This window comes from Vitis riparia, chromosome 4 (assembly GCF_004353265.1).
Source record: "Vitis riparia cultivar Riparia Gloire de Montpellier isolate 1030 chromosome 4, EGFV_Vit.rip_1.0, whole genome shotgun sequence".
In the NCBI taxonomy this organism is placed as follows: Eukaryota; Viridiplantae; Streptophyta; class Magnoliopsida; order Vitales; family Vitaceae; genus Vitis; species Vitis riparia.
Window position 1 is genome coordinate 20,553,316 of NC_048434.1, and position 27,671 is coordinate 20,580,986.

Sequence of the window (27,671 nt, forward strand, 5' to 3'; positions counted from 1 at the left end):
CAGAGACGCACCACACGAGAAAATTCTCTTATCCCTTCTCCCATCTTCATCTCATTTCTCCATTTTTTTCTACTCTTCATTTTCTTTTCTTTATTTTTATTTTATTTTTTGTTTCCTAGAAAAGCCATCAATTGCCGCCGGGAATATCACCGGTCCGACTGGTGACTTCCTCCCTTTTTATCTCATTCTCTCACTTTCCCCTCATACCCATTTTCTATTATTATTATTATTATTATTATTATTATTATTATTATTATTATTATTATTACTATTTTTTTCTTTATTTTTCTTGATTTGATTTTAATAGTAATTATTGTTAAAATTGAGTTTATGCATTTATGTTTGTTTGTAGGCCTTATGTTTGAACTTTGTTAATTAGTATGAAATTTAGGTTAATTTGTTGTTGGTAAATTAATGTGAAATTTGGGATAATATATTATTGGTGAATTAATTTAGAATTAGCTAATTTGGGGTAGATTAATTGATAATTTATATGATTGTGCTCATTTTCATTATTTAATTTGGATAGGATATAACATTGTAGTATATTTTGGATGTGGGTTTGCATATTTAATTGAGTTGATTTTGGTTGTGGATTTAAGATTGCATATTAAATTGGACTTGGATTATGGGATATTAAATTTAGGCCTGGATTTATTTTAATTTATCATTTTTAGGTTTGATTAATTAAACTTATATTTTGACTATTAATTTGAAAACTTTAGATTATGGTCTATGATATGTGAGATATTTTACTTGTGTTATATTTTTAAATTTGGGCTCATTTTTAATTGCTAAAATTTATTGGACTAATTTGAAATTTGAATTTGGATTTAAATATTTGTTTACGATTTTGTACATTTCTAGATATTTACTTTGGGCTATTTTTGTTTTTGTATGGGCTCATTCTGCAAATCTGTTGGCTGAGTACAAATTTATGACACGTGGAACACGGAATTTCATGGAACAAAGTGAGACTTGAAAAACTATAAATGTAGCATTGAACTTGTTGTAAGCTTATTGGAGTACATATTTTATTTCCCACTTTTTTTGTTTTTATTTTTATTAGTTCTTGTAAATATTCATTTATATATATTTATTGAGTGTATATAGAATTAGATATCGAACAAACCAGAAATTTTGTTTAAATAAGAGGTATAATTCAGTAAATATGTTTTAATAAAATAATAATTTTAAAATATTCTTTTTAATAAAAGAAAGTATTCTTATTAATAAAAATTAAAAAAAATGATTTTAGAAAAATCCAAAAAATTGTTTTTTATAGAATTTGAAAATTTGTTTTTAACAATAATTTTCCAAAAATTTCTTTGTTTAATAAAAATTGTCCAAAAATTGTTTTGTAAATAAAGTTGTCCTAAAAATTGATTTTTAATTAAAAATTCTTTTGCAAATAAAGTTATATATATATATTTTTAATAATTTGTATAAAACACTTTTTTTAAATGAAAATAAATGCAAATACTTTTTTTAAATAAAATTGTAAAAATTCATTCATTTTTTTGTAAAAACAAGTAAAATAATTTTTGTTGCAAATTTGAAATTTTGTAATAAATTCTTTTAATACAATAAGTGTAAATAATTTTTTTTGAACATTGAATACAAATGAAGTTAAGGAAATAAATTGACTCATTTTTTTGTAAATAAATAAATAAATTGAAAATTGTTTTTAACAAAATTCTTTGAAATTTCTTGAAAACTGATTCTTTTGAAATATTTTTTTTAGTTCAATAAATCATTTTGCATAATTCTCTTCTCATTTATTTTGTATATTCTTCTAATTAGATTTCATCATTATTTTTATGTATATTAATTTTCACCATGACTTGTATATACTTATTTGCATGATTATTTTTCTTGGTATCCACAATTAATTAATTAATTACCACAATTTCCTTAATTCGTTTAGTAGAGGTCGTACGTATACGGGCTTAGAGGGGTGCTACGGCTCATCACTGTACCTTCCCAATAAGTAACCAGACTCCCGGACCCAGACTCTGTTTTTCGCAGACCTATTTTTCCTTCAGAACTCACATTTAAAGTTTTTATTTCTTATTTTGTTTTTCCCTTAAAAAATAAAACAAAAATAAGTGGGGACTCCAAGTCTTTTTCTAAAAATCATAATTTTTTATAAATTAAATAAAGAGCGAGTCATCGAGTGAGAACACACATGCAAAATGCAGGTCCACACGTTTGTTTTCCAATTCATAATTTTAATATTTTCTTTCTTGAGATTTTTGGTGCATTTACATCTTGAGTTTTTATTTATTTAGTGTTTGTTGGAATATATTTTTTGTTTTTAATTTTTGAAACCATAATTTTTTATATAAAATAAAATATTTTGTATAAAAGTATGAATTTATTTTAAATCTTTAAAAATTAAAATTTAAAATTTGAGGTAGTAATTTTTTTTTTTAATCCATTACTTTTTTAGTATAAATTTTAAGTTAATATTTATTACTTAATGATTTAGGTTGACTTTAAAGTTAAATAAGTTTAAGTTGTTAATTTAAAACTTATTATTTAATTTTTACTTTAAATATTAAGGTTGTTTAATAAAATTAACTTAAAATTTATTTTAAATCATTAAATTGATATATTTTTCCTTATAAATTATAATTAGGATAAAGAATGTTGAGTAACAATGGAGGTCCTAAAGTAACAAAAAAAAATATGAAGATAATTAGTACAAATGAAGATGTGAATTTAAGAATAAATTAATTATTTTTACTTATTATTTAAAATTATTTTTTTACTTTAAGTTATTTTACCAAACATACTTAATTTATTTAATGATTTAAATTAAATTATTAAGCCACTTTCAATTATTAAGTTAATTTACCAAACACTTGCTTATTTTTATTTCAACCTTTTCCTCTCTCCTATGGTTGTGCCCTTCTCTCTCTCTCTTTTTTTTATTTTTTTTTATTTTATATAGATATATATATATATACTTTTGAATGCACCACCAATGGTGTATTCAAAAGGCCATGAAGTATACGAAAAAATGGGTTGGGCCGAGGAAGCAAATTAGAAAATTGGCCTCTTACCCACTCCATCACCAATTGGGCCTTCCCAAGTCTGTAGTTGCAGAAGATTGACAACACGTAGGTATAGTCCATAAAAAAATGTGATGAATGGATGAAAAGTATGATTTAGTGTACAAAATGTTATGATAAAAAAATATATATATAAAAAAAAAATACACGAGCAAAATAAAAAGAAAATATTATTAAAATAAAATATAAGAATTGCTTTTGTAAGTATAATTGGACCGAAGATTGGATATCTTGGACTAGCCCTTTGAACAAATCTAAGTCTAGAACGCATTTACTAATATGAAAAATTATTGAACAAGCAAATGTGTCATTTAGCATATATATAAGTAGTGTAACGCAGTGTATTAAGACCCGGTAATCTAGGCTGGTCTCTAAATCTAGTAAGTAATAGGTGGAATTTTCGCATCTATGTATGATTCCACCATGTTATTTTAATATGAAAATAATTAATTAATTAATTAATTAAATAGCCAACAAAGAATGTCTAAATGGGTCACATTTGACCAAGTCCAGTCTTTACTTTTTCTAGTTAATCAAATGGAAAGTGGAAGCCAAGATGGAATGGCTCCATTATAATTTAGTAAAATGTCATGATTGCTATGATCATATATGTCTTATATAAAGGGAAATGTCTCTCACGTTGAGGAGGGGCCAAATTTGAGAGGATTCACAAACACAACACCAATTAAATACATTTTTTTTTTAGTGAATTTGAGTTGAGTATAAAAAGGTTTGGATCGAATTTAACTTGTGTTGACTTATTTAGAGCCCATTTAGCCATTATTTCAGCAAACACTTTTAATATTTTTAAGATTTAAATTTTTTTATCATATTAGAAATGCTAGAAACGCTTTATAAAATTACTCCCCAAGGAGCTCTTAATAATCTCATTATATTTGTAAATAATTTAATTGTATTTGACTTATTTTAAATTTGTTTTTAAATAAATAGGTCAATTGATTCATAAATATGTTTGACTGAGACCTTAATCATATAGATATATATAATACCTAACTCAACCTGCTTATTAAATATGACTTAATTATTAAATGGGTTACACAATGTGTTACCTGTTTAATGATTAAGTAGTATTTGAATTTATGTTTTTTATATGATTGTTATTTGTATCAAGTTTGGGTTGAATTGTGCAGTGGAATACTTAGATTTTGACACAACCCACCAATACAAATTGTCACCCTAATCACATATATATTTACTTTGATCAAAGATTATAAAGTTTGATATGATTTACTTACACGACTTGAATCAAATATATTTTTTATAAGTTTAAATCGAGTATAATTGCATTTTGATCAAATTTATATCAATTTAACTCGTTTAATAAACAAGTTTATTTTTAATTAATTAATATAATACAAATTTAATTCGAATTAATTTATTTAATAATCTCACTAATTAACCCAATTATAATCGTAAATTATTTAACTCGCATTTAACTTATTTTAAATTTACTTTTTAATGAATTGAATTATAAATATATCAAATTAATAAATTAAACATATCTACTCAAACAAAATCTAATTCAATTATTAAATAGGTTATACAACGAATTAGCTTTTCAATATATAAAACATGTTAGTACTCATCTTTTTAATTTGACAATGATTGATCTATTTAATCAAGTGATTTAGGTATTCTAACATATTTCATATGTGGGGGCTCATCTTTTTTAAGAGAGATTCAAACCACAAGCTTAATACACTTTTGAAAAGGCGATCTACCGCGGGATATAGAATGGGAAGATGATCGTAATCCAAGTGTTACAGGTCATTTTTCTTCATTCTGCCATGAAAGTAGGCCCACAGTTTGTCGCCTGGGCCCTCTCAGACTTTAATGCTCTGTTTTATGTGTGACAAGAGGATGGCGCCATGGCCTGATGGCCTGATGGCCTCACGGCCTCATGGGCCCTGCAAATTTGGTCATTTTAATTTTCACTAAAATAAGTTAAGACTCGTTAGAGTTTACTCGGGTTGATTGAATGTTCTACTGGATTGGATTGGAATATGATACTTTGTCATGTTCTTTTTGTGTATTATTGTGTTTTCTTTGATAGATTCATATTCTCCATGGCTTTTCTTTTACACCAACTATATCCCCTTTATACCCTTGCTCATATCTTTATATTTTAATTATTTTTTTATTTTATTTTACATATGGAGTGTCCATTCTTAATCATATGTTTTTATTATTATTTTATTGGCATGCAAGTAGAAATCAATTGGTTTGAATTAACAAGTAGAAGCCAAAAACTCTTTTCAATTTAAAATTTTTTAAATTAATATTATCTTCGTCAATTTAAAATAAATATATGTTAATTTTTTGGTATGCTTTGAACGAGTCAAAACCCGTTTATCCCTTTTGAACTTTGGAGGCAGCTAGGCGTGTGAATGTGTGAGGAGGCGGACCAATGATTGTGTTCATTAAAATTTTATATATCGGGCCCGTTCTGGCTGTGGGAGGCCACATCACAATAATATTGTGAAAGTCACGGATCATTTTACCTTGATTAAAATAGAAAGGGGTTTACACATCATCCTGCCACAAATATTTTTTTATAATTTACTTGGTGACTGCACCCGGCGGTGACCACACTGTACACTGTATAGTCCACTAATACATAAATTTGTGTCATCGATTGAACAAACCTTGTAACAGAGAAGATAATGCTAACAGTGATAATATCCATCTATTGTAAACGTTTATCAGTTATAATGTTTATCCTTTTAGTTAAACTAGGAATAGGAATGTTTATCCTTTTAGTTAAACTTGGAGTAGGACCTTTATGTAAATATCCACCTCTTTTCCTATATAAGTTGTACGTGTTTCACATTCTGAATAATAAGAAATTTTCAGCCTTTATTCCACAACTTTTGTCATGGTATCAATGGTGAAAATTATGATATGTGGGAGAAGGCTGTTAGAAATGCATTGAGAGCGAAAAACAAGCTTGGGATCATTGATGGGACAGTAAACAAACCAAAAGGAGAAAATGGAAACGAATTGAATGCATGGGAAGCATGTAACTCGATGATTATATCATGGATGTTTAATGTGATCGACAAAAGTTTACATTCGAGTGTAGCCTATGCGCAGACTGCAAAAGACATGTGGGAGGATCTCAAAGAAAGATATGCTATTGGAAATGCTCTGAGGGTTCATCAACTCATAAGTGAAATCGTGAACTTGAAACAAGAAGGAATGACAGTTGCTGCATATTATGCCAAAATAAAAGGCATGTGGGATGAATTAAATCAATACATTGAGATACCTGAGTGCACTTGTGGAGCAGCTCAAGCAATAGTGAAAAGCAGAGAAGATGAGAAGGCACATCAGTTTCTCATGGGTTTAGATGACACTACATTCGGGACTGTGAGATCGTCTATCTTAGCCCTTGATCCCTTACCTACTTTGGGAAAAATATATGCAATGGTTACACAAGAAGAACGCCATTGTAGCATGGCCCAGAGGAGCTGATCGTGCTGAAATAACAGTTTTTGCAGCGAAAACAGAGAAACCTAGGGGACAAACAAATAAAAGTGGGAGCTGTACACATTGTGGAAAGACGGGACATGATGTTGCAGATTGCTTTCAACTAAAAGGATATCCCGACTGGTGGCCAACACGCCAGATGGGACGAGGAAGGGGATGTGGACGTGGCCGCAACAGTTATGCTGGAAGAGGAGCAACTTCAGGACGCGTTCATTATGCAAATGCAGTTGCTGAAGCAGATACGCAAGAAAAAGGACAATGCGTTGGACATGATGTGGAACGTAGTATAATCCCAGGACTGAATGATAACTTCCAAAAACTCATGGCTCTACTCAGAAATCGAAGCAGTAATGCAGAAAAACTGACCGATAAGAATAAAATTGTGGAAGAATGGATATTGGATAGTGATGCATCCATGCATATGACAGGAATGAGAGATTTGTTCGATTGGTTACGTAAAGGGGAGACAACATGTGTGGGACTGCTTGATGGAACAAAAACAGTAGCAAATGAAATGGGATATGTGAAGCTCTCTAAAGATTTATGCTTAAAAAATGTTCTATATGTCCCTTCCTTGAAATGCAATTTAATCTCTATAGGCCAATTATTAAAAGAAAAATATTATATAGTCACATTTACTGATTCGTTTTGTGTGATACAGGACCGCACTTCGAGGAATCCGATTGAAGTGGGTGAGCTGAGGAATGGAGTGTGCTACTACAAGCCATTACAAGGAAAGAAGGTGAACGCAGTGAAAATAGAAGAAAAGTACGAATTGTGGCATAGGAGGTTAGGGCATCCTTCAGATTGTGTTTTAGCTTCCATTCATAGTTTAGGAAATAATGTGATGAAAGGAATTGAGGACTATGTTTGTGATTCATGTTGTCATGGAAAACAAGTATGAAATTCTTTTCAGTTGAGTAATAAAAGAGCATTTGAAATTTTTAATCTCATACATGTAGACATATGGGGTCCATATCGAACTCCCACTATTTCAGGGGCACATTATTTTCTTACCATTGTAGATGATCATAGTAGAGGGGTGTGGATATATCTCATGAAAGAAAAGAGCGAGACCAAAGATATTTTACAAAATTTTTGTTTTATGACCAAAACGCAATTTGATAAACCGGTTAAATGCATCAGAAGTGATAATGGATTAGAATTTTGCTCAAGACAAATGATGAGTTTCTATAAGAGAGAAGGAATATTAAGGGAGAGCAGCCTGGTAAACACCCCACAACAAAATGGGAGAGTGGAGAGAAAACACCAACACATATTAAATATTGCTAGGACATTGCGATTTCAAGCTTGTCTACCAATAGATTTTTGGGGAGAATGTTTTAACGGCAGCATACTTGATAAATCGAACCCCCACACCTATATTAGATGGAAAGACACCTTATGAAATATTATTTGGCGAGAAACCAAATTATAAGCACCTGAGAGTCTTTGGTAGTTTGTGTTATGCCTATAAAAAGTCGCGTAGTAATGATAAGTTTGATGCTAGAAGCTGGCGATGCGTATTTGTAGGTTATCCCTATGGAAAGAAATGATGGAAACTTCACGATCTAGAAACCAAAGAACAATTTGAGAGTAGGGATGTAATATTTCACGAAACAATTTTTCCTTTTTGTCAAAGCAGCAAGGGAGATAAGGAACAAAAATTCCAGAACAATGGGAACATAGAATCTTACATTGAAGATGATGATGTCATAGTAAAGAAAACATGTGAAAGAGAGAGTGAGAAAAATAGTGAAAGGGAGAAAGGGGAAGAAAATATGGAGACAGGAGAGGATCAAAGCCAGGGGGAGATGCTTGGTAGGGGACATAGACAACATAAAGAATCGAGACATCTCCAAGATTATATATGTTATTCGACTAGAAGCTTAAGTACACTTTGTTCCAAGGCAAGCTCAATCCAAAAGGTACCCTCAGGTGAGCCTTATCCTATTGCGAATTATGTGACTTATACAAAATTTTCTGTTGGCCATCGAGCTTTTCTTGCAGCAATAAATATTGAAAAGGAACCAAGAACTTACAAAGAAGCGGTTACAGACAACAGATGGAGAGAAGCCATGGCAAAGGAAATTGAAGCATTGGAGACTAATCAGACGTGGAAAGTAGTTGACCTACCGCCAGAAAAGAAAGCAATAGGATGCAAGTGGATATACAAAATAAAATACAACGCAGATGGATCAATCGAGCGGTACAAAGCGAGGTTAGTGGCGTAGGGATTTACACAGATTGAATGAATAGACTATCAAGAGACGTTTTCTCCAGTGGCAAAAATGACAAGTGTAAGGTGCTTTCTAGCTGTAGCAGTTGCGAAAAGATGGGAATTACACCAAATGGACGTAAACAACGCATTTCTACACGGAGACCTTGAAGAAGAAGTATATATGAAGCTACCAGAAGGGTTCAAGGCCACTGGAAAGAACAAAGTTTGCAAATTACAAAAATCGTTGTATGGATTGAAACAGGCATCGAGACAATGGTTTGCAAAACTCACGACAGCTTTGAAAGAATATGGTTTTCAACAATCATTGGCTGATTATTCACTCTTTACTTATCGACGTGGAATCATAGTGATGAACCTATTGGTATATGTGGATGATTTAATCTTGGCTGGGAATGACAACAAAGTATGCGAAGCTTTCAAAAACTTTCTTGACAGAAAATTTGGAATCAAGAATCTGGGACAATTGAAATACATTCTTGGAATCGAGGTGGCAAGAGGTAAGGATGGATTATTTTTATCACAACGAAAATATGCTTTAAACATTATAGAGGAATGTGGGCTGTTAGGAGCGAGACCAGTGGAATTTCCAATGGAAGAAAACCACAAACTAGCACTTGCTAATGGGAGATTGCTAAATGACCCAGGAATGTACAGGCGACTTGTGGGACGATTGATATACTTGACTGTAACAAGGCCAGACCTTACGTATGCTGTTCATGTTTTGTCACAATTCATGCAAAGCCCACAGGAAGAACACCTAGATGCAGCTTATAAAGTCGTTCGATATCTGAAGAAAGGACCAGGTCAAGGAATAGTTTTGAAAGCAGAAAATGATCTTCAGCTTTATTGTTATTCAGATTCGGATTGGGCAAGTTGTCCATTAACAAGATGATCAATTAGCTGATGTTGCGTTAAACTTGGGACATCACCAATTTCGTGGAGGTGCAAAAAGCAAGGAACTATATCAAGATCTTTAGCAGAAGCAGAGTACCCTTCCATGGAAATGGCAGCAAGCGAGTTAACGTGGCTAAAATCACTTCTTGCATCATTGGGAGTGCTTCATGATAAGCCAATGAAATTATACTGTGATAATAAGGCTTCTTTACACATTGCCGCAAATCCTGTATTCCATGAGAGGACCAAACACATTGAAATAGACTATCATTTTGTTCGAGAGAAGGTGCAATCAGGTGAGATAGTGACAACATATCTTCCTTCAAAGCTGCAAGTAGCAGACATGTTCACCAAAGCCCTTGGAAGACAACAATTCCTTTTCTTATCAAGCAAGTTGGGCATTCGAGATCTTCATGCACCAACTTGAGGGGGAGTAACAGAAAAGATAATGTTTAGCCACTAAGTGATAATGCCCATCTGTTAAGTGATAATATCCATCTATTGTAAACGTTTATCAATTATAATGTTTATCCTTTTAGTTAAACTAAGAATATGAATGTTTATCCTTTTAGTTAAACTTGGAGTAGGACTCTTTATGTATATATCCACCTCTCTTCCTATATAAGTTGTACGTGTTTATAATAAGAAATTTTCAGCCTTTATTCCACAACTTTTGTCACCTTGCCCATCATTATTTTCTCCATATGGTAAGTACTAATTCATTACTTATTAGTTCATTCAATGGCTGGACTCCAGCAGGCAGCCCAACAATATATGGAGGCTTAAAATCAACGTTCTGAAATTTGACCATATTTTTAAAATTAAAAAGTGTTTTTAAAATAAAAATGTTTTTATATCTTCTTTATACTTGAAAAAAAAAAATATATAAGTATAAGAAAGATTAGAAACGCTTTTTAAAATTTCTAGCAAATGGACTATAAATGTGTGAAAAAATTTAATAATAGTGTATTTGATAGTGATTCTACGAAACATTTTTAACATTTGAAACGTTTTTAATATTTCTAATACTAGAAAGATAAAAAATTTCAAATATTAGAAGTGTTAAAAACACTTCATAAAATTACTACCAAATAGATTCTTAGAACATGTTTTATAATAATTTTAGGAAGTGTTTCTAATATTTATAATACATAAAAGATAAAAAAAAATTAAATATCAGAAAAGTTACAAACACCTTCTACAATTACTACTAAACACACTTTTAATTTTTATTCAAAAATATTTTTTATATTAAAAATATTTCATAAAATTACTAATATACAGGGAGTGTTTCTTTAAAAAACACTATAAGTGAATTTTTAACATTATAAATAATTTTTTAGATTTTTAAAAATACTTCCTAAATTTTGTTATATGTTTATTATTTTTTTTTAAAAAAAATATTTTTTAAATTGAAAATATTTCCTAAAAATTACTATCAAAACGTATTCTAAACATTTTTTTAATATAAAAAAATAATAATTAAAAATAAAATAAAACACCATATCATATCAAAATAATAATGAATGGGAAATAAAATGAATTTTCCATTTTTCTTTACGTGTTGTAATATCATGAAATTGCCCTCATTGCAAGTGTTTAAAATTTAGAAGGAGAGAGGAAAGGGAAGTAACCGTGAAAAAGCAGGGGATTCCTTACACGCTAATTACAGCCGATCTGTTACAAAAATCCGGCAGAATGTCTTTTTCTCCCTCACGCCATTTACACTATTTTCCGTTGCATGAAAACAAACCGCTGGAAAGGAAAGGAGAAAAGAAAGAAAGAAAGAAAGAAAAAAGAAAAAAAAAAAAAAAAAAGGAGACGCGTGTTGCTTTATTAAAGGACAAGGATTTGGCATTCGCCTGTCTAAAATTCACACCGACTCCCAATTTTCATTAGTCCACCTCTACTTCCCTTACACGTGTCTATATATTTTAAAGTTAAAGCGGGGTGTGAACCCACCAACACATGTTCATACCAATCCATTTTCTGGTAAAGCCCTTCCTACAATTAGCTCTAAGTCTGCCTGCATGATTCCACGTGTTCCATGCATGTCTACCAGTTCAACATGTGATGGTTGCCATGCTTTTACCAATAATTTTACAAAAAAAAGAAAAAGAAAATCCCATTTTAAGATGACTAGTGAATATTCTTCTCATGCAACTGTAGGCAATTAGACTGTGTCAAAAAGATTGTGGGATAAGAATGGCGTAACAATCAGAGGACAGGACATGATGCAGGTGGATCAGGCTCATTGGACGAAGGCATTAACACAATTTTGGTAGTGTGTCTTTGTCTTGTCTCGCTTTCATCTACTTGGAGCTGTGAATTATAAGCCTCAAGAGCCATACCGTCCGGCTGAAGCCTTAGAAAAAAAATCTTGAACCCATCTAAATGAGGTCAATTCTGAAAAGGAAATGGCCATAGCCCCTTTCATGGAAGTCATTTGGGCAATGGATTGGACATTGAATTGCCATATAAACAACAAAAAAAGAGAGTATGTCATGTCTTCATACTCACATTTTTACAAAAATAAATAAATAAAATACCATTTTTGAAATATTTTAAAAATCATGGTTCACCCTTGAATAAGAACTTGACATTTATGATACTATTGAGTGAAAAAATATTGAAAGGACGGTGGAGCAACGCCGACCATAGGAAACGCGACAGCAACCCACTAAGGTTCTTGAATGAGAAAGATGGAAAAAAATATTCATTTGATGCTGTGATTAAATTGATTCAGTTGGGAGTGGACGAGACTAGAGCCTGCCTCAGCTCCTTCCAAATATGATGCAAATTGCTAAATTAAAAAGGGGGGAATGGGAAGGAAACGTACACGTGATAAGTGGGAGAGAAATGGAGAGATAATACAATGAAGGGGGGAGGGTGGTGGGATGATATTCAAATGGTGAAAAAGGTATATATTAGTATTTTCTTCTCCGTTTTGTCGCCTTCAAAGCATCCTTTCACTATGGGACATGACGTTTTAAGCCATCTCGGTTTGAGGGTAGAATAAGCTTTAAGTTGCTTAAAACTTAAAAGTGGTAATTAATACTTTAATTTCAGAAACTTTCTTTTCTTTTTTTAAGGATTAAAATATCACTTTTTAGATTTAAATATACTTTTTAATCTTCAGTTTTGATATCAACAAAAAGGAGAATAATTTTTTTTTTTTTTGGGTTGGAAAATTATAGCACTGGCTTTTTGAAAGTGTGAATTAATTTTGAAAGAGACCTTTGAACAACTGAAGACGAACGAGATCTTCATGCACTTTTTTGCATCCAAAAATAAAATAAAATGAAATTAGTTACCTTATAAATCTTTATGGATAGAGAGTCAAGTCAAAAGTCTTTTCTTTCATTTAATATATTTTTTTTCCTCTAAGTATTTTCTTCTCCGTTTTGTCGCCTTCAAAGCATCCTTTCACATTGGGACATGACGTTTGAAGCCATCTCGGTTTGAGGGTAGAATAAGCTTTAAGTTGCTTAAAACTTGAAAGTGGTAATTAATACTTTAATTTCAGAAACTTTCTTTTCTTTTTTTAAGGATTAAAATATCACTTTTTAGATTTAAATATACTCTTTAATCTTCAGTTTTGATATCAACAAAAAGGAGAATAAATCTTTTTTTTTTTTTTGGGTTGGAAAATTATAGCACTGGATTTATGAAAGTGTGAATTAATTTTGAAAGAGACTTTTGAACAACCGGTGAAGCCGAAAGAGACAAGGGTGGTTTTGTCATCCTCCGAGTCCCAACTACTAATCTACATGCATTTGGAATGGAAGGGGATGGACAGCAGACGCATGTATTTAATTTGCAGTGTGGATACGTAGAGGATAACTTCCACCTTCGGATTTGACCAAAGGAAACGTGACCTGGTCAACACTCGACTCCTACGTCTGTCTACCTGCATAGATCGATACCCCACTCCTCTTGTTTGGGAGATTCACAACATTGTTCCATTTCCAATTATTTTGACTCTCTAATAAGATTTGATTATGCTAAAAATTAAAATTAGTATTGGAGGTACCAAAACTTTTACGCTATGTATAGTTTTGGAAAGTTTAAAAAGAAATAAAAGGAAAAGAAAATAAAAAGAAAAAGTAAATAATGCTCGAATTAACCATTCAATTACAGGGAGAAGCGGTGCGCTATTGGCGGGAGTTTTTAACTTACTTGTCATACCCACTTCGGGAGAGGGACTACTCAATGTGGCCGGAAAAGCCGGAGGGATTGACGGCAGTGATGAAGGAGTACAGCGAGAAGCTCATGGGTTTGGCATGCAAGTTGCTGGAGGTGATGTCTGAGGCTATGGGTTTGGAGAAGGAGGCCTTGTTTAAGGCCTGTGTGGATATAGGCCAGAATGTGTTGGTCAATTTCTACCCCAAATGTCCACAACCGGACCTCACTCTCGGACTCAGGCGCCATACGGATCCCGGTACCATCACGCTGCTGCTTCAGGATCAGGTGGGTGGGCTTCAGGCTACAAGGGATGGTGGAAAGACTTGGATCACCGTTCAGCCTGTTGAAGGAGCTTTTGTTGCCAACCTTGGAGATCATGGCCATGTGAGTACAATTAATTAAGCTCTTAAAGTTCTCTGTTGAACTGATTGACTGAGCGTACGCATGCATGCAGTTCATGAGCAATGGAAGATTCAAGCGCGCGGAACACCAAGTGGTGGTAAACTCCAGCTGTGATCGATTTTCTATTGCAACATTCCAAAATCCGGCACCAGAAGCAATAGTTTATCCTCTGAAGATAGAAGAAGGAGAGAAGGCAGTGTTGGAGGAGGCCATAACCTTGCAAGAGATGTACGTGAGGAAGATGAACAGGGACGTCAACCGTCCCTGGCTAAAGAAGCCGGTCAAGGATCACCAGTCTTATGATTTTGATCATCAATCTAAACTGGCCCCCAAGCCTGCTGAGAATATTTTCGTTTAAGCTCGACTGCGTTCTTCATGTCCCGCTTGCGTTTGCGTGTTTGAATGTGCGTGTGTTTTTTGGCCTTTCCTTTTGTGTTGTTCTCCTGCCAAAGTTCTGTGTGTAGTGTGTACTCAGGCGTCCTGCGGAGTAGTCTCTTTTTCATGTGAGGATCAGCTACGAAAAACGTACCATTCAATCTTCATGATAGGAGGCCTCCGGATGCCCTTCTTATTTGATTTATTTTTATTTAATGCATGGGGAAATGTGTCCTAAATAATAACCCAAATTTGAAAATTCCAAATACATTTATCCAAAAATAATTAAAATTTTATTCAATTTTTTTTGGTATCAAAATTACTAATTTTGATAACATAGGAATAAGTTTGGAAAATAATATTTTAATATATTTATGAACTTTTTTCCTATTACAAATATTATTATATTGAGAAGAAATTCCTCTAGGTCCATTTAGATTAAATTATATTGTGACCAAGATGAAAATATCGATAATCATTAATATATTGATATGGATATATCGGAAATATATCGACAGATATTTTGATATAAAATATCGGTGAGTCTAAAATTAATTAAAATTCATGAAAATATTAAGAAAAAAAATCTAAAAATGATATATGCATATGATATAATTAATTATATTTGATAATAATATAGTATGCATTGATAAAAAATTATGAATTTTATAAGTTTATATTTCTTATTAAATTACATCAAATATTATTTGATAATAATATTGTGATATTTGATTATGATATATTTAATTTTGAAATATATTTAATATTAAAATTATGATTCATTTTAATTTAATTGTATTAAATGATATAAAATAAATAATGATATATAAATAAAATTTTTAATATTGATATTTTTTATATTTAATTAATATATAAATTATATAAAATAAAATTGTTAATAAAATTATCACAATAATTTTCTCTATTTTTAGTGATCAATTAAATGAAATTTAAAAATAAAAGAATTAGAATTAATTTGTTTATTAATTTTTTTTTTAATATTTTGTTTTATGAAGGTTTTAGTATATGGTTATTTTGGTGCATGCAATATATTGAGGAAGTAATGTAGCCCAATAGTGAGCCCAAGTTGAGTTTGCTTGTTTTGGCCTGGGTTTGAGGCCCAGCGCATGCAACAAGCCAAAATTATTGAATTTTTTAGGGTTGGAAATATTGTCCACGGATATATCTTCCCAATATTTCTATCCGTGGCTACCAATATTTCAGGGATATATCGGCGATATATCCCGAAATTTTCAACCATGATTGTGACTATTAGTTACTCTTTTTTTTAATGTTTTTCTTTGTTTTTCCAAGTTTTTCTTTTTGCTAATAATTTTTTTTTAATGTGCTCTAAATTTACTTTAATGAGTTTGGTAATCTAAAAAGTGTTATGGAGATATAAAAAAATTTTAACTGATAGTATTCTATACATTATTAAGCTTTCATTATTTAGCAATAAGTTGTTGGTGTATAATTTGCATTAGTTTAACATTGATATATTTTATCCTTTTTTTGGTCGAAAATAAATCAATAATAAGATTTTATTTAATGCCGTAGATGTTAGATGGAAAAATATATTATCAAGAAAGAAGATTTACAAAAGAATAAATTTAGCCTTTAGGGTTTAAGTTCTGGTTATTGAGACCTTGTAGATTGAATAAACATTTTGTGGTCGAAAAATAATTATTGAAATTAAATATTTACATTTATATTTATATTTGTGTATAAATAAGTTTAAATTTTTACTATTTCCAATTGGTTAGATATAATTTATAAGGTGTGGAATATTGATTTATATGGAATTATTTTTATTAATTTTTAAACATCCTATAAAAAATTATAAATAACTTTTCAATTTATTCGTTTATTAATTTAAATCATTTTCTTTAACAAATAGTTTATTAATAATGATGACATATATTATCCGCTGGTAAACTAATGAAAATTAATTATTGAATCATCTTTATTTTTTATTTATGACAACCAACTTGCCATGTTGATAAGAGTGATGGTCTTCTCTATATTCATTCCCAACTAAAATTGTCTCCTATAGTAATCAGGAAGTTGATCCGTTCCTAACTAAGTGTCCTATAATAAATATGGAATTCATTCCCAACTGAAATTCTCTCTTATAGTAACCATGGAGTTGATTAGTTCCTAACCAAGAGTCCTATAATAAATATGGAGTTCATTCCCAACTGAAATTGTCTCCTATGGTAACTATTGAATTGATCTATTCCTAACTTAGAGTTCATTCTCAATTGAAATTGTCACTAACTAAAACTTTTATTATTATCATAATTGTTATTGTTGTGGTGGTTGTTTTTCTTATTTTTATCATTATTGTTGTTGATGTCTATTGTAAATGAGTAAACTTGACATTCATGTAACCTTCATCATTATCATGAAATATTTATTACAGGCAAAAACTTTATGGAGCACATTTCATGTCCCAAAGCTATGAAAAAAATTATTTTATGATCTCTTATGAGAATAAGTTCGGTAAAAAAAAGTTAATGAAATTATTTTATTAACTTCCTTTTTCGAAGAAACTGCTGAAGTTTCTTATTACTGTACCCTCCAAATTTAAGGTGTAAACGAACATCAAGAAGAATTTGAGCAGGAGAAAATAGAAGAGAGATGGAGAAACTCAAACCTTATGGAGAAAATATTATTGACTCACCAATGAGTTTACTATTTATAAACAATATTATTGATGAAAGATAAGATTCCAAAGTAAATAAATAATTTTCTTCATTTCTTTTTATTTAAACTCACATATGGACGGTGAAGATATTTAAATTTTAATATCTCCCACTTGTCCACATTGGATAAGATCTCTCTTTTTTCTCTTTTAATCTTGCAATTCTAAAAAAAATATTAAAATTTTTAGAAGTGAAAAAGGTTACCTTGGTATAGAGCCCGTTTAGGGCTCACTCTTTTGCATCTCTACAAGACATATTTCTTTGCAGGTGGGCTCTCAGCCACATGTTGATCCATGGTTGGCTGGTGAGGAATCCGTGGTGGTTTGAATGAACCAATAAGAGAGAGACACCTGTAAAGGATGATTCTAGAAAGGCTGCAGGCCGTTAGGGTGGAGGGCATGCTGCATGGGCAGAAGAAAAACTGAAAAAGAGAGATATTGGAGGGTGATTCTGGGGAAATGAGGGGGTGCTTTTGGGGTGACCGTTTTTGGGTCTAGCTTGAGGGTGAAGCAAGCTACCGGAGGGAGAGTTTTTCGGAAAGAGATTTTTTTTGGTGGCTAGTGAAACAGAGGAAGAGCATTTTTTTCAGGGAGGGTGAGCTTTGAGAGGACTAGTGAGAGAGAGGTATTCCGGTGGCTGGTTGCTTGAGAGGAAAGGCAACTGAGAGAAAACAGAGGAAGAAGAGAAGTGGAAGGCCCTGGTGAGTTGAGTTTGAAAATCACGGGAAAACAGCTCGAAGGGAACCAGAGTGAGAGAGAAAGAGCTATACATTTGAAGAGAAGAAGAGGGTCTGCTGATTCATTAATTTAGTTGATTTTGGAGGAGGATTTAGGGCGTTTGAAACAGAACAACGCAGAGCCAAGCTGGTCCTGCTAGTAGGGAGGCAACCCGCAGGTATGAACATCAGACATTTCATCCTCCATCACTTTCTTATCATCTTGATTACTGGATGTTGATCGTCGTTCAGTCATTTCTGTTGATTCCTGAATGTTGATTGCTGATTGATGTTCGAGGAGCCTAGTTTTAACTCGTATTTAAACTCCTCTTGATGTTTTAGCTCTAGTTACAAGCATTAGTTTATTGATTTGGTGTGGATTGCTTGTTTTCGTTGAACTTAATCCTCTGTATACATGCTCTGTTCTTGAGTTTTCCTTTGTTTCATTGATCCCACCTGTTTATACCATGGATGTTACCTGAAATGGGGCCCTGTATTCATGCGTTTCGTGTCCTCCTATTTGCTCAATCCTCAGTGTTCACTCTGATTGTTGTCATTGCTGTTTATTTCCTACATTTGTGCTGTGGTTGGTCGTTCGATCTGGGGGTTAAAAAAAAGAATGTATGAAGCTATGCTTGTGGTAATTGCTGTTGCTTTGGGGAAATCAAGCAGATGGGTTTTCTGGAGTAGCCTGCAGGAGGTATTTTGAGAGAGCTACAGAGGAGGGATATTCTGGTGTGATTGTTTTAAGGGAGGATTGCAGGTTGTCTGAGAAGGTGGTTGAGAGGATAAAGGAGCGTCTGGGGCAGCAAAGGTAACAGAAGAAAAAGAGAGCAGCAAGAGAAGAAGAGTAGAGGAGTAGCTCGCTGGTTTTTGTCCAGGGTTGTTATCTATCCCTGATCCGATATTACAATTTGAGACATCTTCCCGAAATGCTGCAGAGTCAATTAGATATGGTCCCACCACATGGCATCAGGTTGTCAAGGACAAATTGATGAGGCAGCAGGCTCTGCTCTTGCTTGATGAGGCTACTTCCTGGTCTCTTTTGTGGCACTTACATGGAAAAGGAAATGAAGAACTTCCTGAAGAATTAGTCCTGTTCCCAACAACTTCACATTTGGAGGCTTGCCAATTTGTTGCTTATGATCATACAGCCCAACTATGTCTTCGGATAGTTCAGTGGCTATAAGGTTTGGCCTCTAAAGCCCTTGATTTGGAAAACAAGGTGTGGGGTTCTCATGTTGGTACGTACCTTCCCAGCTCTGGAATTTGGCATCGTACTCAACGGTTACTTAAGAAAGGTGTCTCCAATTCAAACACTGTCCATCACTTGGATCTCGATGCTCCAACACATGAACATGCTGCAACCATGGCAAGCTGCAATTCTATGCCCATTTGGAGGGTTGGACCAATTTCCTTCTATTGAAAGCTTGGCGAAGAATGGAAAGGATAGAACTCTGCAAGCCATTGAACTTGAAAGTGGCATTGGTAACCAGTGGCACCTTTGGAAGTGGGTTTCCTATTGTGCATCAGAGAGACTTTCCGAGAAAGGTGATGGAAAATACGAAACAGCCGTATATGCTGCCCAGTGTAGTAACCTAAAGCGCATACTTCCAATCTGTACGAACTGGGAGTCTGCATGCTGGGCAATGGCCGAGTCATGGCTTGATATTCAAGTGGACTTAGAACTAGCTCGCTTGCGACCTGGTGGAACTGATCAATTTAAAAAAATTATGGAGATATTGTTGATGGTAGTCCTGGAGAAGGTGACAGTGAGTCTCAGTCTTCTGTTGGACCAGAAAATTGGCCATTCCAAGTCCTGAATCAACAACCAAGGCCGCTTTCTGCTCTTCTTCAGAAACTTCATTCAGGTGGCGAGAAAGATGCACTATATGGTGATGCACCTCAACATCCTATAAAAAATTATAATTTATTCGTTTAACTATTGAATTGATCTATTCCTAACTTAGAGTTCATTCTCAATTGAAATTTTAACTAACCAAAACTTTTATTATTATCATTATTGTTATTGTCGTGGTGGTTGTTTTTCTTATTATTATCATTATTGTTGTTGATGTCTATTGTAAATGAGTAAACTTGATATTCATGTAACCTTCATCATTATCATGAAATATTTATTATAGGCAAAAACTTTATGGAGCACATTTCATGTCCCAAAGCTATGAAAAAAATTATTTTATGATCTCTTATGAGAATAAGTTATGTAAAAAAAAGTTAATCAAAATTATTTTATTAACTTCTTTTATCGAAGAAACTGCTAAAGTTTCTTATTACTGTACCCTCCAAATTTAGGGTGTAAACGAACACCAAGAAGAATTTGAGCGGGAGAAAATAGAAGAGAGATAGAAAAACTCAAACCTTATGGAGAAAATATTATTGACTCACCAATGGGCTTACCATTTATAAACAATATTATTGATGAAAGATAAAATTGCAAAGTAAATAGATAATTTTCTTCATTCTTTTTTATTTAAACTCACGTATGGATGGTGAAAATATTTACATTCTAATATCTCCCACTTGTCCACATTGGATGAAATCTCTCTTTTTTCTCTTTTAATCTTGCAATTCTAAAAAAAATATTAAAATTTTTAGAAGTGAAAAAGGTTACCTTGGCCATGCCTAGAATTGTATATCGTTCAATATCACTTGCAATATTAGAAATATGAATATCCCCTTCTTGAAACAAGTAGATGAAAGGTAATTTTTATACTATATCCAAGTTGTCTCACGAGTAATATTGATGGGAAAAATGGGCTAAAATTTTGCTAAGGAAAAGTGACTTTAAGATGGGTTGAATGAAATCAAATCGACTATTCTCACACTTTGTGAACCTAGATTAATTTATTGATGTTAGAAAAATGAGGCTAATCCAATCTAATAGGGTGATAGTCTTTTTTTGCAAATTTAAATTGTATGAATGCAAGAGACAATTATATGCAAATATATAATAAAACGATAAAAAAACAATTGCATATAAAGTAAAAGAATAAGAAAAAAAGAATGCGAACACAATATTTTTATAGTAGTTCGGCACAACTCGACCTACATCCACTCTCCTCTAACTTCTATCCCAAGCTTGAGATTCCACTAATTTAAGACTTCCAAACCAAGACTTTAAGCAATACAATTAAATTATAATTTCAATCTACCCTCTTGGATTTTTTACTCCAAGCACTCTTTACAAACCTCACGAGATACTTCACTCTTAAATAACCCCTCTAGTAATACCCCACACTTGAGAATCCCTAAGTAATATCTCACACTTAGATTCTTCCTCTCAAATATTTACAAATTAAGATAATAAATGATCTCACAAAATTCTAGTACAAAACTTTAAGGCTTAAATAATAAAAGAAAACTAGGATTGAATGGTGCACTAAAAAAATACTCTTTCAAGGCTCAAATATATTAAAAAAATGTTTAGGAAAGAAAGTTAAGCTCTTGAAACAATGAAGATTAGAGTTTTTTTATAAAAGAAAAATGTCAAACTAGTCGTTGGGGGTTCGACAGGTTGAGTTGGGGTTCGACAGGTCGAGTTGGGAGTCGACCGGTTGACTAGTTGTTAGCATTTAATATTTGGCAGGTGACCGTTGGACCTCGACCACCCCTTGACCAAAGCTTAACTGGTTGAGGTTCAACCTTAACCAATTAAAAAACCGTTCTGGAAGAGAGAGAATGTTTTTTACACCCCTCGATCGGTTGAGATGGGGTCGATCGATTCCTTATCCAGTTCAACTGGTTGAGCTGTTTTTGGCTCAATAACCAACTTTTTCAACTTAAAATTTTTAAACAAGTTTGGAAAACATTTGACACAAGATTTTAATTGAAAACATGAAATCATCCAATTTTAAAAAATGAAAAACTCTTAGATGATTTTGATGCATAAGTAAATAATGTAATGCATAAAATCCTAATGCACCAACAAAGAGATCTTATGAAGCTTAAGTCTTGAAAAACACTTCTCTTTGAGGTCTTTTTCTTCTTAATGATTTCTCTTTGCATTGATTTGTCTTTATGATTGTCACTTTGGAAATTGTCTTGTCTGATCACACTTGAAATATAATCATTAGTTCTAAACCTTGTTTTGTTATCATCAAAATCAAGATTGACCAAACATTGGTTTCACAATTAAAATAATAAAATTAGATGAGTTAAGGAATTTAAGAGGTGAATGATGTCTTTAATTTTGCTACCGATACAAATGACTTATTTGTTTTAGTTTTGAAAGTCTTTTGATTTCTAGAAATTAAATTATCTTGTTTTTTTATAATAAACTTGTGAACGGATTTTTCATGTCCAAATAATTCAAATTATTCGAGATTGCTAGTTAAACTTTTGAAAATCATAGTCCTTGGAGGGTTTTCTATATCTAAAATACTTTAGGATTAAGAATAAATTGATATCATGGGATCTTGCTTTGAACTTTTTTTTTTTTTAATGATACAAGGTTGCTTGAACACCCATTTAGACCTTTCAAATGGACATGGATGTTTGAATGATTTTCTTTTGATTTGCATGCCACCATTTTAAAAAGCTTCAAATTAACACCTATCTTTTTTCCCATACTTCTTACTTCGTACGTCCATCCAATATAGAGTCCAAGATATTTCTAATTGATTACTTGCTCAAGTTGGTTCATGTTTTCTCTATTTCTTTCATTTTTCTAGTCCTTATCTTTTCTTTTTCTTTTTTTTCTTCCATGGCTCATGATATGGGTAGTACCCGAAGGACTCATGGCTTATCTTTTTCAGTTTCTCATGCACATACTCTTGTACATCTTAGATATGCCATGGATGACCTTCCAATAGTATTTTTGTTCTACTGAGCATAGAGAGTCTTTTTATGAGAGATTTTTTGATCGAAATTTCCCATGCATTGTCTATGTGAGGCGATAAGAGCCTTTAACTTGTGTTTGAGGGGTTGTGTAACACTCAAATGTTCTATGCAAACATTTTTTATTATATATCTAACGTTAGTTTTAGGTGATGTTTGCAAAATATTTTGGTTTTTTTTATTCAGTTAAAAATAATTTGATGATATCAACTAACATAACTAAAATGAATTTGTTATTAATATGTTCAGTTTAGTTATGTTAATTGATAGAACATGTTACTTTTAACTGAATAAAAAAAAAATTAAATATTCTAGTTTTTTCTATTCTATAAAAAAAAACGAACATCATCTTAATGTTTTCATTTATGGTTTAACTTTTACTATCACTATGAGACTAGTCTCATTGGGATAGAATCTTTAAAAGTATGAGATAATATAACAAAATAAGATTTCAACATTATATTTATATTTTGATATATTTGATTTCTTATTCGGGAATTGAATTGTATTTTACAAAGTAAAATTTAAATTTAAGTTTTAACTTTGATTCCAAATAGAGATTGAAATTACTTGGATTTGGCAATAAAGTTGATAGTAGTTAAATTTAGGAAAGTGAAATTTCGATTTGAATTCAATTATGCTAACTTAAAATTCACAAAACATAGAATTTCTCCTTCTTCTTTTTTTTCTTTTTTTAGTCACGATGAAAAACACTCTCAACAAGTTGTGTCTAGTTTCTAATATGCTAGTAACTCTAAAAAGTTGGATTCCTTCAAGGCTTTCAATTTTACTTAACACACCTTTAAGTTGAGCTTACAATTTAGCTATCTTTTTATTGTTTAAAAGCACATTAATCAACTCATCAATTTTATGAACTATTAATATTATAATGTAGACAAACTTCTAATATTTCAACTCACCTCATTTGTGCTGTTACCTTTTCCTTTGTAACCACAATTTGGAACACTATGCACAATCATATATCCTCATGTATTGACTTCTTAAGTTTGTATCACTAATGAAGTCTACCCCTAAGTGCTCATTCAACCATCTCCTCTATAGGGACATTTCATGTCCCTTGTAATTGTCCTTTAATAGTGAGCATATGACACAATTTTTAAAATACAAGTCTATCAATTCTTAGTTGTGTCACACATGTGTAACACACACGGTTCAAAGTATCGGCCGAGCCGTATCCACCTCGAGCCTCTTCGTGCAGAGTCTGATACCTAATACCCGATACGATCTGAAACTCAGACTCAAATCAAGAATCGTTTTAACCTCAGTTGACTTGATTTGGGTTTCCGAGTTGACTAGGTCAAACCTTCCGAGTTACCAAAAGAAATCATTTTTCCACTTCAAAATCATAGCAAATGAACAACAATTGAGATCTAAACCTAAAAAACCTTTGAAAAATCAGAGATTGCCTTCAAAAGGAAAAACTTTTCAACAACCAAGACCCATGACCCATTATGAAAAAGAATAAAGGTATCGGTCTAACCATGAGTGTTGGAGGTGTATAAGAAGAGGAGGTTGAGGGCATCACTAATTGCAGAATGGATGTGGAGCGCCTTCGGTGGTGCCGTTGGGAATGCAACAACAGTTGTTGCCTTTCTCTCTCTACTTTTTTTTGCCTTATCTCACTGTGGTATGGGTGAGTCTTGTGAGTGAATTGGTGATATTGAAAAAAGGGTCGTGGGTGTGAATTGGGTATTTGGAGAAAGGATATTCGTGATATATTAACTGATTTTTTAAACTATTATTTCATATGATAATGATTTATTGTTTTATATATTAATAGTGTGATATAAATGATATGTAGTGCATTATTTTATATGGTAATGGTAGCATATTTGGTGTATTAATTTCTTATTAACAATCTATTCAAACCATTTAATTTTTTATTATATTAACATTATTAAAATCATTTAATCAAAATTAAAAATGGAATTAATGATTGAGTTATGTCTTTTAGTAAAAATATTATTATAAAATGCTTTCTTCAAAGGCTTTATAATTGTTTAAGTAATGTTAAAAGTGAAATAAATTTTATTTTATAATTTTTTTAAACTTATTTAATTACATTTATCTTTCTAAAAATTTTTATAATATTTTTATAATTTAAAAAAAAATTAATTATCATATTTTGTGTATCATCCGATATTGAGCTAAGACATCGAAACCGATGTGCCTCGGGACCGTCCAAGTTAATGAACACTACCACGACTTTGAACCATGGTAACACATTCTTGTGTGTAACCTTCTCAAATTAAGTCCAGTTTGAATGTGTAAAGTTAAATATCTTTTTTTTTATTTCACTATTTTTTTCCATAAAAGAACCATGTTGAAAAGTATTTTTAAATTCTTTTTAATTTTTCTTCATCTATTCTTTTTAATTTTTCTTCATCTATGTTCATAGTTTTCTTGAACATCTTACTCATGCAGTGGTGTAGCTTTGGCTATCAATTGAGTATCTCAGTTTTGATGGTGGCACAATCCATGCTTAGAATAAGTTGTTACAGGAGAGGCACAATGTGACGACCTGCTCCCAACCATGTAGATATTGTCCGCTTTGGGCCCAAGGGGGCCCTCACGGCTTTAAAACGCGTCTACTTGGTTAAGAGGAGTCTCTACATATATAGCACCAGGAACTTGCTTCCCTATCCGATGTGATGTGGGACATCACAAATACCCCCTTATGCAGACACAACGTCCTCGTTGTGTCCCATGGGATTGCGGGGCCAAACGACAAACACCCCTTACGGAGCCAAACAAACCCCCACACCGAGGTCGGGGATTGGCTCTGATACCACTCTGTCACGCCCCAAAACCCACTCCAAGGGCGTGACGGTCATTTCACACCTCAAACCCGAAGGCTTAAAGTATAATCTGACCCAAACAATCATATTGTAACTGAATGTTACCAATTACCAAATACCTGTTCAGAGTAGCGGAACAAAATCTAAAATCCTCAAAATTCAATTTCCAAATAACTTCCAAATACCAAATGATCCAAATGAACATAACTAACAATTAAAACAAAATCCAACATAAAATCCTAAGTCAAATCCTAATGATGACCATTCCTCAGCCTAGCCATCACTCCTCACCCGAACTAAGAGTATCTGAAAAAAAATTTCAACAATTGGGAATGAGCTCACAGCCCAATAAGGAATATTAATGCAGTTCATGGATCAAATATTTTCATTTCAAATAGGAGATATCATTTTTTTTTTCCTCATCAAATATCAGAGTTTCAAAAATACTATATATTCAAAATTCAACCAACCATTTTCATATCAAATTCAAACACTTTCACATAAGATTCAATCAAATCCATTCAATTTTCATTACTCTGGTTATCAAATATCAAATGCCCAATTAGGTGGGACTTTTCAAATGGGTGGCTAGCCTCAAATTGTTCCTGGTGGAAGGAACCAAACACTACTAGTACTAGTAACCTCTAACCAAACCCCTAGAGGCTGGGGTCCAAATCAATTACATTCCCACCATGAAATGTAAAGGTCAACTATTATATCCCGTTGACATGGCCGAATAGTCAACTATTATATCCCGTTGACAAGGGCCAAACAAACTAGAGTGATGTTTTTGTTCAAGTATTCAAATTTACACAACATAATATCTCCATATTTTGTGTCATAAATAAAACAAAATATTCCAACATAATATTTAGTGCAAAACAGTTTGATCCATGCATGGCAACAAAATATCATTTTCTTTTCCACAATTCAAAATAACATATAAAATAATTTAATTTTTTAAATATTGCATTAACTTCTCTTACCTCAAAAGAAGTCCTCAAAAACTTTGGAGAAAAATAATCCTGAAAATCTACTCTTCACCTAATAAATAAAAGAGAAATAACCATTACTATTTATCTAAAATTACAGGTTTGTCAATCCTAAAATTTTAGGTATTCAAATTAATATTTTTAATTATGAAAGACAATTTAATCTATTCATAATTTTTATTTTTTTTTGGGACACAACTTAATTTAATTAAACTATAATTTATTTCATTAATTAATTTCTATGTTATTTATTAACTTATACTCATCATTAGTATAATTATAATACCAAAAAAAAACTTTACTTTCTTTTATTTAAAACTTCTATTCTCTTTTTTTTTTTTTTTTCAAACATAAACTTTATCCATTATTGTCAATATAATAATATATATACATATATATACATTAACTACCAAACACTATTCATCCCTCCATCCGTACACACACCCACACCCCATATATATATATATATATATATATATATATATATATATATATATATATATATATATATATATATATATATATTTCCATTCTCCAAGTGTGCACATGCGTCCTCTAATAATTTTTTTTTTAATTTTTATCCTTAAGCCATTCTCCAATTCCACAGTGTGCACATGCGTCTTCCAATTTTTTTTTTCTAAAAGCTTAAGAATTTCCAATTTCCAACAATAAATCAAAATCTTAAATTTTCACTATTTTGATATTAAAACGAAATAAAAATAATAATAATAATAATAAACTAACCCTAATCTAAATCGAAATCTTCACAGAATTTTTTTTTCTAATAAAAAACTTAAGATTTCCCCAATTCCAATAATAAATCAAAATCTTAAATTTTCACTATTTGATATTAAAATGAATTAAAAAAAATAATCTAACCCTAATCTAGATTTGGGGT

The 27,671-nt window shown here is 31.8% G+C and overlaps 1 protein-coding gene and 1 long non-coding RNA gene across 2 annotated transcripts; both read left to right on the forward strand.

Moving 5' to 3' along the window:
- The first annotated feature begins 13,836 nt into the window (after nt 1-13,836).
- LOC117913309 (naringenin,2-oxoglutarate 3-dioxygenase-like) lies at nt 13,837-14,942 on the forward strand. The gene is made up of 2 exons (XM_034828254.1): nt 13,837-14,292; nt 14,363-14,942. Exons 1-2 carry the CDS (start codon nt 13,837-13,839, stop codon nt 14,666-14,668), a joined length of 762 nt encoding a protein of 253 aa, XP_034684145.1. The 3' UTR covers nt 14,669-14,942.
- Nucleotides 14,943-17,819: 2,877 nt separating this feature from the next.
- LOC117912494 lies at nt 17,820-18,918 on the forward strand. The gene is made up of 2 exons (XR_004651020.1): nt 17,820-18,284; nt 18,641-18,918. It is a non-coding gene; the product is annotated as an uncharacterized LOC117912494 (long non-coding RNA).
- Nucleotides 18,919-27,671: the final 8,753 nt, after the last annotated feature.